Here is a 15,133-nt window from a genome sequence, read left to right on the forward strand (position 1 = left end):
TTCCAGAAAGAGGCAGTCCAGCACAGTGGCTGAGAGTCATGTGTTCAGACTCCGACTGACCACCACTCCCTATGAGGCCTAACTTGCCTCAGTTTCCTCCCCTGTAAAATGGAGACCATAAGAGGACCTGCCTCACAGAATTGGTGTGAGGTGACTGAGTCCATAGGGTGAAGGATAAGGTAGACTTCGAGCCCGTGACGCCCTTGACTTCTCTCAGGTGCTCGTCGGCAGTGCCCACTCACTCACCTCTCGCCAGAAAGCTCTCCTCTTTCCCGCCAGGCTCTGCCTCGTTGGCCACTCCTCATATCTTTGCTGCCACCTCTTCCCAGTCTCGTCGTGGTGGGCACAGTAGCGAAGGTGCAGGCTCTGGAATCAGACAGGCTGGATTCGCATCCGGCTCTGCGGTGCATGGACCAGCCAGCTGGGGACCTTGGGCCAGGAATGAAGCTCTCGTCATGCCTCAGCTCCCTCAGCCGTAGAAAGGGGGACGTAATAGAGCCTACTTCGTCGGGTGCACATTGTGAGGACTCGGTGTGATAACGCTCATGAGCTGCTTGGCACTGCGGTTGCCTGGAGTACATGCTCAGTAACTGTTAGCTGCTGTTATTATCATTGTATGGGGATGGGCACGGAACTCCGAACCCACGGCCATCTATGTGGAGGGCCCATTTCAAGTCAGGTGTTTTTTGTAAAGTGAGCCACAGACCGGCTGCCATGACAGACCCACACACGCCCACTGAAGCAGCATCCAGTTTCACTTTTTTCCAGGCGTATTATCTGCTCTCCTGGTCAAAAAGTGAGCTCAAGAGAGAATGAGGCACCCAGAATTACAACCACCCAGCAGTGCCCTTTTTGGGCAGCCTCAACATGCTGATGTAGAATCACATTTCCATGACCCGGAACTGCCCCTCGTGTCCTGAGACGGCTGGTGGCCCCTCTGGTGATCCCGGAAGCACCTGAGATCAAGGTGTTCCACCTGACTCCCCGCTTCCCCCACCAGCAGGGGCGGGGCAGAGGGCGCCTGGCGTCGTGGCACAGAGCCGCCTCTCGGGAGAGGGCTCACTCTGCTCTGCAGTCTCTGTTCTCCTGCGGTTGCCTGGATTTTGATGGGGAAGTAGGTGGTATTGTCTGGATTTTCTTGGGAGCCCAGATGTCTTTGGATGTCTTTCTCTAACTGCAGGGCTGTTCCTGCAGAAAATAACATCACACCAAGCGGGTACAGAACAATTCAGGTATCTCTGGGCTTGGACTTTTCTGGCAGCCAGCAACAGAATCTGGCATTTTACCATCTGGAAAGCATTGAGCTTTTTTCCTTTCAACTAAATGAAGAGCCTTAATTCCTTAATCCTAGGAAATGTCAAGGACCTTTTGTATGCAGCTCCTCTCAGCCCTGCACAAGGCTCTTGGCAGAAGCTTGAGGCTGGCCAGGACTGTGGAGAGTTCCCCCATGCCCACTGTGGGGTTTCCCTGTTCACCCAGGCCCTCCTTGGAGTAGCCCATGACCTCAGCTTTTCCCACCCCCAAATCCCCCTTTCACTCTGCTCCCCTAACCCCACTGGCCAAAAATAAATCAATAGACTCTCACCTGCTTTCTCTCTCGCTCATTCAGGTCCTGCCAGGTGAGTGGCGCCAGTGCAGAGCCACCTTTTTGAGCCCTCTCCTCTCCTTAGAGGCCCTGAGCTAGGCCCGGGGACTACACGTGAGGCCATTGTGGCCTCCTCCTCACAGAGAGCACAGCCTGGGGCGAGGCGGGGGCTCCTGGTCACAGGTCAGGCCAGCGCAGGGCTGGGTGTTCACAGGGTGCTGCTGGGGCTACAGGCAAGCCCAGGGAACAGGGTGGGTCAAGGAAGCCTCTGGGCTGAGTCTCAAAGGGAGAGAAGGGCTTAGCCAGGGAGGAGCATTCCAGGCCTGAGCACAGGCGCAGGTTTGCGAGGAGGAATTGCCAAGGCAGCCGATGTTGCTGGAGTGTGACATGGGGCTGAAGGGAGACAAGGCTGGGACCTAGGTCTTCCAGGACCTCATATGCCATGCTATGCATTGCGTTTTGAAGGATCCTGCAGGTGGCTGCAGGGGTTTTATTGTTGTTGTTGTTTTGTCTCTGGAGATTGTTGGAGACAAGTCTGCGCTCAGGTGTCTGGGGACTTGAGGGACTTCCCTTCAGGGTATCAATGGCTTCTTGGCTGGGGCTTTAAAGAGGGTTGGATGGAACCCCCCAAACCAAACAAAAACTCCTTTATGGAGGCCCTGGTATGTGCCACAGGCTACATTCAGTACTGGATAGATGAGGTCTCCTCCTTCTCAGACAGAGCTTGATCTCAAAGCTGTGACCAGGGATAAGCAAGATGGAGCAGCAGCGTCTGTCTTCACCTCTCCACTTCCAACCCAGACAGCCCTGCCTCTGCTCTCATCCCAGAGCAGCATTGCCAGGCTCCTGTGGACAGTTATAAGCCCTTCAGAGTCCGTGCAAATGGCTCCTTCATCAAGCAGAGAAGGAGGTATTGATCTCGTCTAAGTAATCCCTAGTCCCCCCGGACTGCACTGCTTCATCCTCGGGCCTCTAGGCCTGCTGAGCCCGCGGCGTACAAAGCCAGGGTACAGATTAGAGACTAGAGCCGCATAATAAAAACCAAACCCCTCCTTCCGCTCTACTGTACTTTATCCCGGTTTTAGAAGCATGTCTCCACTCGCTCCCCATCACCCCACCCCCAGCACTTTCAGGACTGACATCATAGCATTCCAATTTTGACATAGCATTCCACTTCTTTGACTCCTGGACTCACAAAGAATTTTCTCCTTCCAAGAGATTCCTACTGTCTCTCTCCTTAAGGGTGGGTCTGTCCTTGGCAAAACCCCGAGGAGAGGCCCAAACTCTTGGGCTAATCTCTTTGTGTAGCAACAAAGTATATCCACCGAATGAAAGTTCGTTTTTATTTCTTTGAGTTGTGGGGCCAGCATGTGTACAACCAAGTAGCAAATGTTTGGCTTTGTGCCTATGAGTTTGTGCTCCAGAGCCTCGTTGAAACCTGTCGAGATGGGCAGAGGTTTCCCAAACCAAGAGCAGTGCTGCGCTGATGGTCTCCCCTGTTCGGAGCCGAATTCTCTAAGCTCTTTGTGACCAGCCCGGAAACGGAGGACTGCATGAGGGTGACGACGTCACATCAGGGCAGCAGGTGGATTCCTGGAGTGGAGCAGGAACCTGGCGCCCCTGAACCTGCTGGGATCAGCTGGTCCTTTTTAAAAGAACAAAGGGCTTTAATGTCACCACTGGTTGGCCTGGGGTAGAGCTCAGGGGTAGTCTCAGGGTGTGCAGTCAGGCCCTGCAGCAGCGTCCACTGAAAACCTAGACCTGCAGGCGCCCCGTGATCCCAGCCTCACGCTCCTATACCAGGGGCCAGTGGGGAGTGATGCGGCCAAGGTCACCCAGCTAATTAGGGACGAATCCAGGACTGAGCCCTGGTCTCCTGACAGCTCTGTGTCACCTTTTTTCCCACCACGGTGCCTTTTTGTTCTCATTAACACAAGCCAGAGAATCTTCTCTTCATGGTATGTGGAAGCAGGTATTAGCTGGAGGGAAGCCAGAATCTGGATCTCCACCAGGCTTCTCTTTTAAATAAGCACCTTCTAAACACTTGGGTACTTAACTTTTCCTATTTATTAATCTTGTGGGACATACTTTTAATAGTCGGAAGCCCCAGCTCTCCTAGCTTCGCAGGCGGAGGCCTGGGCTTCGTGGGCTGTGTGCTGCTGGGTAATAGCTCAATGCCATTAGTCCACTGCATTAGCAAGAGCATCTCCTAACTGCCAGAGCGGGTGTTCAGGCTCCACTCCCACCTGGCCCTCCTCGGCCTCAGTCTTGCCCCCTGGTGGTGGGAAGCAGGCAGTGACCCGCATCAGCATGTTCACCTGTAGTTCTAAGGCTACTGACTTCAGAATCACCTTGGGGAGTTTTTAACAACACAGGTCCTGGCCCCCAGCCTAGACTGCCTTCTAGAAGCTGAGGGACAGAGCCCGGGAGCCTGCCTCTGGAGCCTGTGCTCCTCACCTCTGCTGCGCTGCCAGCTCTCCACTCTGGCCTGGGAACCCGCGCATAGACAGGATGATGCCTGCAACCTTAGTGGGTAGGGATCCCTGAGGACAATCCCTGAGCACCAGGAAACACAACAGACTCTGGCTTTTTAAAAGAGGAAACTGCTGGGGAATGATAGTATATTAAGAGAGTTTTGTCCCCTCCTGTGTCTCACCGATCCTTTCTGTGTGTCACCACTCTGTCCTTGGTTCTTCCCTTACTGATAAAGAACAAAGTCCGTCTAGCTGCCATAAAATCCGGGCTCTGGGAGGCTGACCTCAGGCAGAAGATAGTCTTGCTGGACTTAAACCTGTTTCTTTGCCCTCCCGGCGGGCTGGAGGGCTCCAGCGAGAAGGAGAGCGGGCTCTATATGCCCAAGGCGTCATCACAATAGGATTTCCCCCTTTTGTAGCCCCTCACTTTTGTAGCACAGTACTTTTGATTTACCCTGGTTAATATGCGTGCACACCTGTCTAAATGCTGCCGCCGTCACTTGCCTGTTTCCCCTTCTTTCTGCAAGGCAGGGACTCATTCAATCTGGAGGACTTCTTGATGGCCCGCTCTGACACCCTTCTGTGTCAGGCCCTGTGCAGGGTGGGCTTCTGGGATGTGGCAGTGAGCAAGACGCGTGGAACTTCCAGCAGGGAGGCAGAGGAAAGTTGTGTAAGAGGCAAGAACTGGGGTATAAGTGAAGAGACTTGGGACCAAGTCCTGCCTCCACCCTACGAGTCTTGGGGTCCGTTCCCTTTTAGGGAGGAGATGGCCTGCATATGGTGTTCCACATCCCCCCACAGCCTCTGTCTATCCGAAGGCCCGGAGTGGAGAGCCTGCCAGGCTCACCTCCCGGCTCTGCTGCTCAGGAGCTGCTCGGCTTGGGCAGTCACTTAACCTCCCTGTAACTTCACTTCCTCACTGGAAATGGAAATTCTCATCGTAGCGCCATCTCAAGGTTCTTGTGGGGATTAAGTGAGGTAAAGGTAGGATGGCTCACATCTGGTGGGTGCTTGCTATTTGTCAGATGCTGTTCCAGTGCTTTCCCTGCATTGGCATGTTTAATTCTTGTCCAAGGTCACACGGCTGGTAAGCGACAGACAAGATCCAAATCCGTGCAGTCTGGCTCCAGAGCCCGGGCTCCTCCCCAGCGGTGTGGTGGAGACCAGCCCTTGCACAGGGCAAGTGCTCAGTGAGTGTTGACTGGGACTGTGCTATTATTACAGGCAATTCTACTTTGGGTTTAGCTAAAATAACTCGTGATCTCCGAAGTCCCCTCCAGCACCCAGATTCTGGGAGTGACGATGTCACAGCTCCCGGCACACAATATGGCAGAGGAGCTTTGGGAGACTTGTTTTGACTGGCATCGCCAGTGTGTTGACTGGCAGCTGTTTCAAGGTCTCTTGAAAGATTCCTTTCTCCTTCTCTGAGCTTAGTTCCCGTCAGTTTGGGTGCTCGAAGACCTTCTCTGCCTCTGAGCTAGGGGAGAAGGAATTTTGGTGAGCGCTGGTTGGTGGAGGAGGAGAAAACTGAAGTAAGGTTAATAAAGCAAAGTGGATCTGTTGGTGGGCGATGGAAATGTCACCCTCCTCAAAATGAATCACCTGCAGTCCAGCCTTGAGACAAGGGGGCGGGAGGGGGGAATGCACCTCACACTAAGCTAGTGCATCTTCAGTCTTTCTTTGCCTTGCGGTGAAGCAGGACGTCTCTTGGCAAAGCCCCAGGGGTCACTGTGTGCCCCCTCCGCTTTGTGAGTCGCTCTGTCTTTCTGCATACTTCCCGCCCTTGCTGGTTCCCTCACAGTCACTTCCCCCTCCTCCGCTCTGTGCAGCGTCTCCTGTCTCGCTGGTTTATTGTTACTTTCTTGTCTTCTCCTCCCTCTCTTTCCTTGGGTTCGCCATCTGCTTTGATCTTTTTACAAGCTCTTTTCAAACCAGCACTCGCTGGTGGGATGAATGGCCTCCCTTTCGTCGGGAGCATTAGTGCCCTTCTTTGGCCTCTGCTGCCGCCAGGCAGGGTGGCTTTTATCTCCCGGTGGAATCTCATTAGCTTTATATTACAGTGGGCCCGAACTCGGCTGGGCTGCACAGAGTCGATTTAAATTAGTTAATAGCAATCTTTTTTGTTGCCCCAGGCCTGTTTTTTCCCACATCCTGGATGCTGAGCAAAAAAGCAACTTTGTTGTTGAAAAGTATAAAACAAAAAAATATTGAAGATGGAATGCTTTGGCAAAAAGGAACATCATTGTAGGTGAATTTCTCCAGTATCCAACAACCTATCTTGCCTGGTGCTTTGGAGTTCAGCCACGGGAACAGAAAACCAACAGTGGAGGAGTTTGGGAGGAAGGGAGAGAAAACATAGCAAATCAGTCAGCTTTATTTCCTTCTATTAAAATATTTCTCTAATTGGTAATGGGAAATTGAAGAAATTAAATGATTGCATAAGCACTAGAAAAAACTGCCACCGTTTGGCAATTAAGGGAATACTTTATACTGGACCTTTTGAAAAAGAGGCTAAATTTGGCCAGATTGCGAACCCAGTAATGGAAAAACTAATTAGGTGCCCTGCCTAGGAGCCAGATGCCAAAACAGAGCTTTGGTGTGACTCCAGCCGGATCTGGTGGAGGACATTTTCTCCTTAATTCAGTTTGTTCTGCTCTTGAGTAGCCAGTTATCCGGCAGCCACACTTACAAATCTCCTAACCTGCGCCTTGCGTCAGGACCCTGGCTTTCGGAAGATGTCACCATGCTGGGAGGTGGTGAGCAGATGGCGCCTGGGGCACCCAGGGCAGGTGCTTTATCAGCACACCTGGAGAGCTGGCCAGGGCTGCCTGCTGGGAGGGAGGGCACATAGGCTCAGGCCTTGCAATGTCTGGGCTCAAACACCCCTTGCCCCACACCTTGAGCATCTTTCTAATCTCTCTAAGTCTGCGTTTCCTCTCCTATGAAATGGAGATAAAGAGAGCACCCACCTCCATTACTATGGGGATTAAATGAGAGGGGCACATACATCAAAAGTTCTCATTAATGTAGTTATTATAAATTAATAAAATAATCCTATGGCCCTGAAAAAGCACCTTTCAGGTAAGGAAAACCCCACCACTCCACAGCACCCGTTGTGGAAATGTTTCTTGGTGAAAATATTTCACACCCCCCATTCCGCAGCACTCATTGTTAAATTTGGGTGGTGTCATTCATTTTGATTCATGAAAAAGACAAATTCTCCTCAGATTGGGACTCCTCTGTTTTGTGCCAGAATCAAATGCCTGTCTCTTTCGGGACCTTTTGCCTGTGGTGCCTGGAATGCTCAAAGCCTGGTCCCTCACCAGCAGCATGGGCATCACCTGGGGTCTTTTGGGAATGCCCGGTCCCGGCCCCACCCAGACCTATGTAGTCAGCATCTGCTCAGTGGCAGGGTCCCCAGGGAACTTGTGCGCTCATTAACATTTGCATCCTTCTGCATTTTAGCATTCCTAAGAGTAGCTGGAGAAGCTAGCTTGATTTCTGAGCACCCTCCTGGAGGTTCTGATTCTAGGTCTAGAGTAGGGTCCAAGAACTTGAGTTTCTAACACATTCTTAGGTGATACCAATGCTGCTGGACCATGACACTCATTTCAAGCAGGAACCTTCTAGAGGGGAAGTTTCCCTGGCCACAGCTTGAACTTCTTTGTGCCACCACTTACAGGAATCATAGGCCTGGCAAACACCATGGCTCATCTTAGAGACAGGAGATAAATATCCAAGGAGGTGTCAGTCTGAAGAGGAGAGGCAGTAGTGCTGTAACAAATAAACTTCACAGGTTGTCATTCAACACAACAAAAGTTTATTTCTTGCTCACACCACACCCATCTTGAGTTGTCAGAAGGCTGGCCTCCACACAGTCACTCAGGGACCCAGGCTTGACAGAGGCTCTGCCGTCTGGTGAATCCACCATCTGAGCACGTGGCTCCCCACGCTGCAGGGGAAGAAGGGGAAGAGAGATCGTGGAGCATCCACACTTGCTCCTCACTGTCTCCAAATGGAGGGAATACATGCCACTTACGCTTCCTGGTGCATTAGCAGGAACTGGCCACATGACCAACCTGAGGACAAGGGAGGCTGGGAAGTTCCCCTGTGCCAGGAAGGAGAGAAGCAGGCAGTGAGCCATAGTAACTCTTAGCACAGAGGGACGTCCAGATTCCCAGCAGGTTAGGGGTGGGCCAGGGTCCAGAGTCCTTAGTTCCTGTCTCCTCATCCCCACCCAGTGTGGGGCTCCTTTCTTTGCCCCTCACACCTCATGTGAGGTGGTCCTCGTGGATGTTCCAGATCGTCCATCCAGTCAGCACACATGTTGAGAACCTCTGTGTCGGGCACTAGACAGACATGGTCTCTGCCCTCTCAGAGTTCACAGTCAAGACAGGGGAACTGACACTAAACAAAAATTGCAAAAACAGTTATACAAGTTCAGTGATGAGGAGTGCTGTGAAAGAAAAGATCTCAGCAAGGAGACAAGACCCATCGGGGGTTCTGGGAGGCGACCCTGAGCACATGGATCTAACACAGGCCCGAGAACGGGGGGAAGGAGAGGCCCAGGCAGAGGGAGGGCTCTGAGGGAGGAGGGAGATGGGACACTTGGGGAACTGAAACATTTTCAGAAGAGAGGGTGAGAGGAGGCAGGAAGCAGGTTCTGCAGGGTCTCGAATGCCGGGTTCACACTTGTGGATTCTATCCTGAGTGCATTCACGTGCTCTGAGAGGGTTTTCAGCAGGGGAGTGACATAGTTAGATTTATAACTTAATAATCACTAATATTTACTGAACAGCATGATTATATTATTTTACTTAATCCTCACAATTATCCCACGTGATAGGTGTAGATCCCATTGTCCCCTGGCAGGGAGCTGGTTGGGGCTCTTCTGCTCATCCCCACAGGGAAAGGCGGCAGCTTAGACTGTGGAGTGGCAGTAGAGTGGGAAGAAGTGGAAGGATAAATGGTTTGGAACGTCGAGACTCAGAGACTACTGGAGTATGAGTGGTGGGACAAGCCCAGGTTTCCGGCTTAGGCCACCCAAGGCCACTGGGTAGATGGTAGTGTCTGTGCTGGCAACGCAGGAGGAAGAGCAGGTCTGGAGAGCACTTTCGATGTTCTGGTAGTTAGCATGATGCTTTGCTCGGTTTAGCACCTTGCAGTTATCAAAACTGAGCCAGAAGAGGTCAAGTCCAGAGGTCAGCTAAGGAAGGGAGGAGGAGATGGGCACAGGTTTGCCAGGCCAGGCACCCAGCAAACAGGAGGATTAGGGCCAGAGATTCTTGGCAGTGTTTGGTGGAGGCCCTAAATTCCGAAGGCCACAGGGGCCAGGCAGGTAGCATGAGTGAAGCAGGCTGGCTGCGGGACCCTGGAGGTGCTGGGCAAACCACAGGTGCGTGCCCGCCCAAAGACACTGTCGCTCCGGCTCCCGCCGCTGATGGCAGCCACTCGGATATGTGGGGGCCGGTGGGCAGAGCCAGGTCACAGTCACATTGATAATTAGGAGCCAAGCCTTGTGCCAAGCCCTTCACGTGGTTGGACTCATTTAATCTTCACAACAACCCATGAGGCAGATGCCCTATTACTGCCCCTAGATCTTCTGATGCTTAAGAGAAGCTGGGAATCCGGGTTAGGTCAAGTTTCCTGAGTTTTACATGTTGGTCATTCATGTTAAAAATCGTAAAAGGAAAAGCAAAGAAAATGTGCAGCCAAGCAAAGCATTCCAGCCTTGGACGTGGCCTCTGGGTGGCCAGTCTGATGGGGGATTGGGCCCCGGGCCGGGCACCCACGCTGCTGAAATGGACAGATCTGGGCTCATCCCAGGGGACTCCGGGCTGGAGATGGACCTTCCCCATCTTGGGAAAGGAATGTACCCAGTACTAGGGACAGTGGGGCCAGCACAAAGCCAGCTTGGCTTCCCTACTATGACAGTGCTGATGGATGGGGCAGGGCTTCGTTAGAGACATTGTAAAATAAATGGTAGGGGCAGGAGAAAGAGTTCTCCAGAAGCTTTGTTTTTTTTGTAATGGAAAATGTAATTGTAAGGACTGTCTTGTTAGCCTATGGGATTATTTAGTGAGGCATCTGGATGGGTAAGAACCAAGCTTTGAAGCCCAGGTACCATTGGAACCCAATTTGCTTCACTGTGTTTTGTAGCAGTTAATTTCATCCCACCAGTCACCACCGCCATTTTGCCAAGTTGTCATTACTACCTTTTTTTTAAAAAAAAGCATTGATCATTTTAGAAAGTTGTCTGTTAAAAGTGCTTAAAATAAAAAGTCTTTGCACTTGAAGGAATAAGTCCCATTTATCTTGAAAGTCACTTGGGTAAGAATTTCTCAGCAATGTTGGATACGTGAACTGTTGCTGTATTTGCAAGAAAGCCAGTGCTTCTAGTACGTGGCCTTTGGTGAGTGGACATTTTTAAGTTTGTTTCTTTATTCAACAAATATGTCTTGAGCACCTGCTAGACGCTAGGTGATGTTCTGGGCCTTGGGGACGCAGCATGAACCAGATCCCTGCCCCCACGAAGTGATCATTTAGTGGGGTTCACCAGCCACCAGGCAGACCCTGAAAGTCCTGTGGGGGAAGAGGGCAAGTCCGGGGGCCAGGGAGAGCAGAAGAGAAGGGCGGGCAGGCAGGGCTGCAGCACAGCTGGAGGGTAAGCGCTTCACATGCACGGCTGCTTTATCCAGGGGGAAACGGAGGCTTAGAGAGGTTCTGTAAGCCGAGGAGCCTGTGTCCTCACTCTTTGGGGTATGGCCTCTCTGGCAGTGGCTGTGAACACACAGCTGGACTGATTTCTGACTGATTTGCAACTCACCGTGCGGGGCCTGGACCAGCCTTTCTGGTTGCTCCTGATTAGTTTGCTAAACTGCCGCATAGGTCCATCAGCGCATCACGTAGTATTCTGGTGGGGGCTGGAGAACTGACAGGTCTCCACAAGGTGGACTTTGTTCTTGTTCACAACGTTAATAATTTTGTCTGGGGTTTTGTGTTGCTTTTGTTTTTTAAGCACAACATTTGTAATAGCAAGAATCCCTAATGAGGACAATCAGATAAACCATAAGTTTGAACACAGCTATCAAATTAGGTATAATCTATTAATTTGCTGATTGATGGCAGGCATTAGGAATCTGTGGTGTCATCAAATTGTAGCATGCCAAGGGATCTTAGAGCAGCCCTTAGTTCTCAGTAGGGACATTGAGACCCAGAGAGATTAAGTTGTTGGATCAAGGTCAGCAGACAGTGCTGGGGCTTAAACCCAGTGCGCGTTCCATCTGGTCACCGGATGCCTCTAGTGGACTTAAAGCAGTCGTGCCCTTGGCCCTGCTGATGAAGCCTCTGCTTAGGATTAGGGGACAGTGGGTGTGGCCCACTAGGGGGCTGAAAATAGACCACAGCTTTTGGAGAGCTGGGTAGAGGCCCACACTTGGAGTGGCAAGGCTTCTCAGAAAGGTCGTAGTGGGAACTGTGAGGTCCAAGGGAAAGATCATCAGAAATTACTGGATTCCTGATCATAAAACCTATACATACAAATTATGAGACAGCATGAGAACTAAAGGAGGCAGAACGACCAATTACACTGCCAGGAAAACTGGTCCAGCGTAAAGAGGAAGTGGAACATGGACAGTTGGAAAAGCCTCTCTGCATTCACGCAGTGTTTCCTGCAGTGACCCGGCTTATACACCCCTCTGTGACCCACCTCCTCTTTTCCTCTCCACTGGCCTCTGGCCACACCCCTCCTCTCTCAGGGGCTCCAGCCTGCCTGGGTTTTCAGTTGCTGGAATGTTCTACACTCCGATTGCCTCCAGGCCTGAATACCTGCATTTTTCCTGCCTACAACACACACACACCCACCCCCACCCCGTTTCCTCCTCCCCAACTTCACTAATTTTCGTACTTCAGATTTTATTTTAGATGTCCTTTCCTCCAAGAGACGTTCAAAAGCGGATTTGTTTGTCATCTAAAAGGAGTGCATCCGTCTTGTTTTCTCTCTGCTGGTTTGGAGTGGCCTCTAACTCTACTCGTTGTCCTTGGTTCCCAGGTGACAGACCATGCCACCACTGCCCTGCTCCACTATCAGCTGCCCCAGATGCCGGACGTCGTGGTCAGATCCTTCATGGTAAGTGGCTTTAAGAGCCAAGACTCCCGTTGAAGCCTCGGCTCTGGTCCAGTAAGAACAAGCCGCTCGGAAGGTAGCTGTTTCGTCTGCGGATTGCGAGGGCCTCGCCGTGGGAGGTGGGCCGGTTTAGATCTGATAGTTTCTTTAAACTGGGAAGGGATCTAGGAGAAACCACTTCCCACTGAATTAACTAGTGTTTTCTCTCATTGCTGGTTCAGAGGTGATCTTCCAACACGGCTTCCAACATTGATTTAGTCGATAGATATTTATTGAGCTCCTAGTCCGTGCCAGGCCCTGTGCTTGGCACTGAGCAGGTAGCAATGACTAAGACAAATCTTGCAGTTCCCCCAAGACATTTAGTCCTTAGATTTTCAGAGTCAGAGCTCAGGATGGGGAGTGACCCAAAAACAGCCATTCCACTGGTGTGCTGGCATCGGCTCCTGCTAGCTCTTATTCGATGTTCAGAATTTTGCAAACTGGTTGTTCAACCATTAGTAGCTTGAAATCGAACCAAAATATTTACACCATGGAAATCAGCAAACACCACAAGACAGGACTCCCACCCCCAGAGCCATTGATCAGCATGCTGCTGCCCGAATTTATCACATGACCACCAGCTGGCGTGTCCGGGGACAACTGGCTCCACCGCATCCTGACAGCTGGCCAGCTGTTTCAACATCGTGCTGACGTGGCCTCCTGCTCTCACATCAGTGGGCTCTGTCTTTCACTATTGTTAATTCATGCTAGAAGGTCTGCCAGTTCGAGAACCTACTCAAAAGACTTACCTGTTAGCAGGTCCAAATCAGTGGTGACAGCTAGGTGGAGCATTGCTCCTCCGATTCTTCCAGTCACGTTTGCCTCAACAACTCAGCTTCTTGGAGAGCCTGTAGTTCATTTCCTGGAAGACACAACCCCAGCGTCTTATCAGCCTCACAGTGTTGGAGAGGCTGAACAAGCAAACGCAGGTGCTCAGCAGAGCCGTCCGTGCAGTGATTCTTTCACATGTCGAGAGAACAAGTCAGTTGACAATCTTCAGCAAGCTCTTCATTTTTGGTTAGAAATAAAGACTGCTTTTTAACCTAACATGTTGTAATGCCCAGTTTCCCTCTGGTAACTGACTTTGGGATTTTTGAAGGATTTGAATTTGATCAGCACCAGAGGATAGATAGTTTAACTGAATGATCCATTGACCTCCTCATGTTTATTGCTAAAACCTCGAACACCTGGCTTTTGGACAGGGGACAGTATCCACAGGCCACGGTCTGCTACCGTGGAAGCAGCTGTGATAAAGATAGAAGGATTTGTACCAGTATTCGTTCGACCTCTTCAAAGAACAATTTTCTCTTATCGACATAATTCAGGAGGACATTAAATGATGAGATTCATGTGCCCCTGTCACAGTGAGAACTTTCTTAACTTGCTTGCCTATTGTGAGGTTTGGCTTGTTTATTTATGTATTTTTTTTTTGGTAGCGAATCTCCTTGAGTTTGAGAATTGAGTTATGCGAGTCTCATCCTTATGTATGATGCCCGAAGGAACTCTGCACTCTGAACCACTCGAGTGTGTATTTGCTGTTTATTATGTTATTTGGTGGCACCAGGTTGTCCCCGCCCTCCCCCCAGGTGTGTCAGGCCACACTATGACAATGAGTGATGACCTCTGAAATCAGATTAGAAAGAAGGCATGGTGACCTCAGTGGAGAGTTCTAAAATCACCGTCTCTGCGGTCTTCCTCCACACGGTTCCACGACCGCTTCTTGGTAGTGAACAAGGGGAGGATCAACACTAATATTCAGAAGACATGAGGCTCAGAGATGGAACGTGGTCGTGTGCAGCCCCTGAGCCGCGAGGCTGCGCGATAGTTCACGGCCACTCCTTTGGGAGCACTTGCTGCCTTTGAGAGCAGGAATTTCTGTTTTAAAATCTCCCTCGGTTGGGAGGGGCTGGGGGAGCGCCAGAACTGAAAATCAGCAGTGTTATGACCTTGTGGACTCTGCATGCAGCTTTCTGTAAAATCAGGGTGTCTTTTGGTGAGGTCAGAGCCAACTTAAGTTCTCTGTGCTCCAGATCATTAGGCTTGATGGGAAGGGTGACAGTGGAAGCCCCCGGACCCCATTTGTTTCATTCTCTCCTCGCTTCTCTTTTTAGACCTGGTTAAGAAGTTACATAAAGCTGTTCCAGGCCCCGTGCCAGCGCTGCGGGAAGTTTCTACAAGATGGCCTTCCCCCCACGTGGCGGGATTTCCGAACGCTCGAAGCCTTCCACGACACCTGCCGGCAGTAACCCCCGGCCCAGCCCCATGCCTGCCTGCAGACCCCCGGCCAGCACCTTCCAGACAAGCCCTAAGTAATATTGATGGCTGAGACATGTCTTCACTGCCCGGGTAGCAATACAGCCACTCTCTCCCTTTTGTAAAACAGCATGTCGTATGTTCAGGCTGAGCCTCTTGAAGAACAGATTCTGTCTTTGTGTTGATGGGACTAATTTTACACTTTAGCCAGTATGTGGAAGGCCAGAAAGACCATTTTAGAACTCATTATAAGGAAGTTATGCAGCATGTTCTTCCATGTATATTAGCGATCCTGGTGAATTGATCCTCTTGGATCCATGTTCTAAGTCATTTTCATGAGCCATTAGAGTTTGAATGAGCCCTTGTGTTCATACATATTGTCATGCTGGGTTTTTTGTTTTGTTTTGTAACTTATTTTTATAAGCAGTAAACCTTTTGTACCCAGGACAAGGCTTTGTCTCCTGTTTCTTTTAAAGCACTTTTTACATTCAGCTCAGTGAACAGATCTGGGCCTTTTGAAGAAAAAAGAAAAAAAATTTAGTAATGTCTGCATCTAAAACGTAGTTCTTTTTGAGGACACATTTCCCTGCTTCTTGCTTTCAGGAGAGAGGGCAGTGTTGGCAAATATTCCATTTCAAAGACATTTTGGTGGCTTGA

General features: G+C 50.7%; 1 protein-coding gene across 2 annotated transcripts in view; it reads left to right on the forward strand.

Annotated features, from left to right (window-relative positions):
- The window catches only part of MED27 (mediator complex subunit 27), a 205,628-nt gene extending 190,700 nt beyond the window's left edge, over window positions 1-14,928 (forward strand). For both annotated transcript variants that reach the window (XM_004423599.3, XM_087418882.1), the window contains 2 exons: window positions 12,110-12,187; window positions 14,335-14,928. In XM_004423599.3, coding sequence (XP_004423656.1) covers window positions 12,110-12,187; window positions 14,335-14,469 — 213 coding nt within the window. In that variant the 3' untranslated portion in view covers window positions 14,470-14,928. The remainder of the gene's footprint in view (window positions 1-12,109; window positions 12,188-14,334) is intronic.
- The last annotated feature ends 205 nt before the right edge of the window (window positions 14,929-15,133 follow it).

This window comes from Ceratotherium simum, chromosome 29 (genome assembly GCF_057802395.1).
Source record: "Ceratotherium simum simum isolate JZ-2026a chromosome 29, ASM5780239v1, whole genome shotgun sequence".
In the NCBI taxonomy this organism is placed as follows: domain Eukaryota; kingdom Metazoa; phylum Chordata; class Mammalia; order Perissodactyla; family Rhinocerotidae; genus Ceratotherium; species Ceratotherium simum.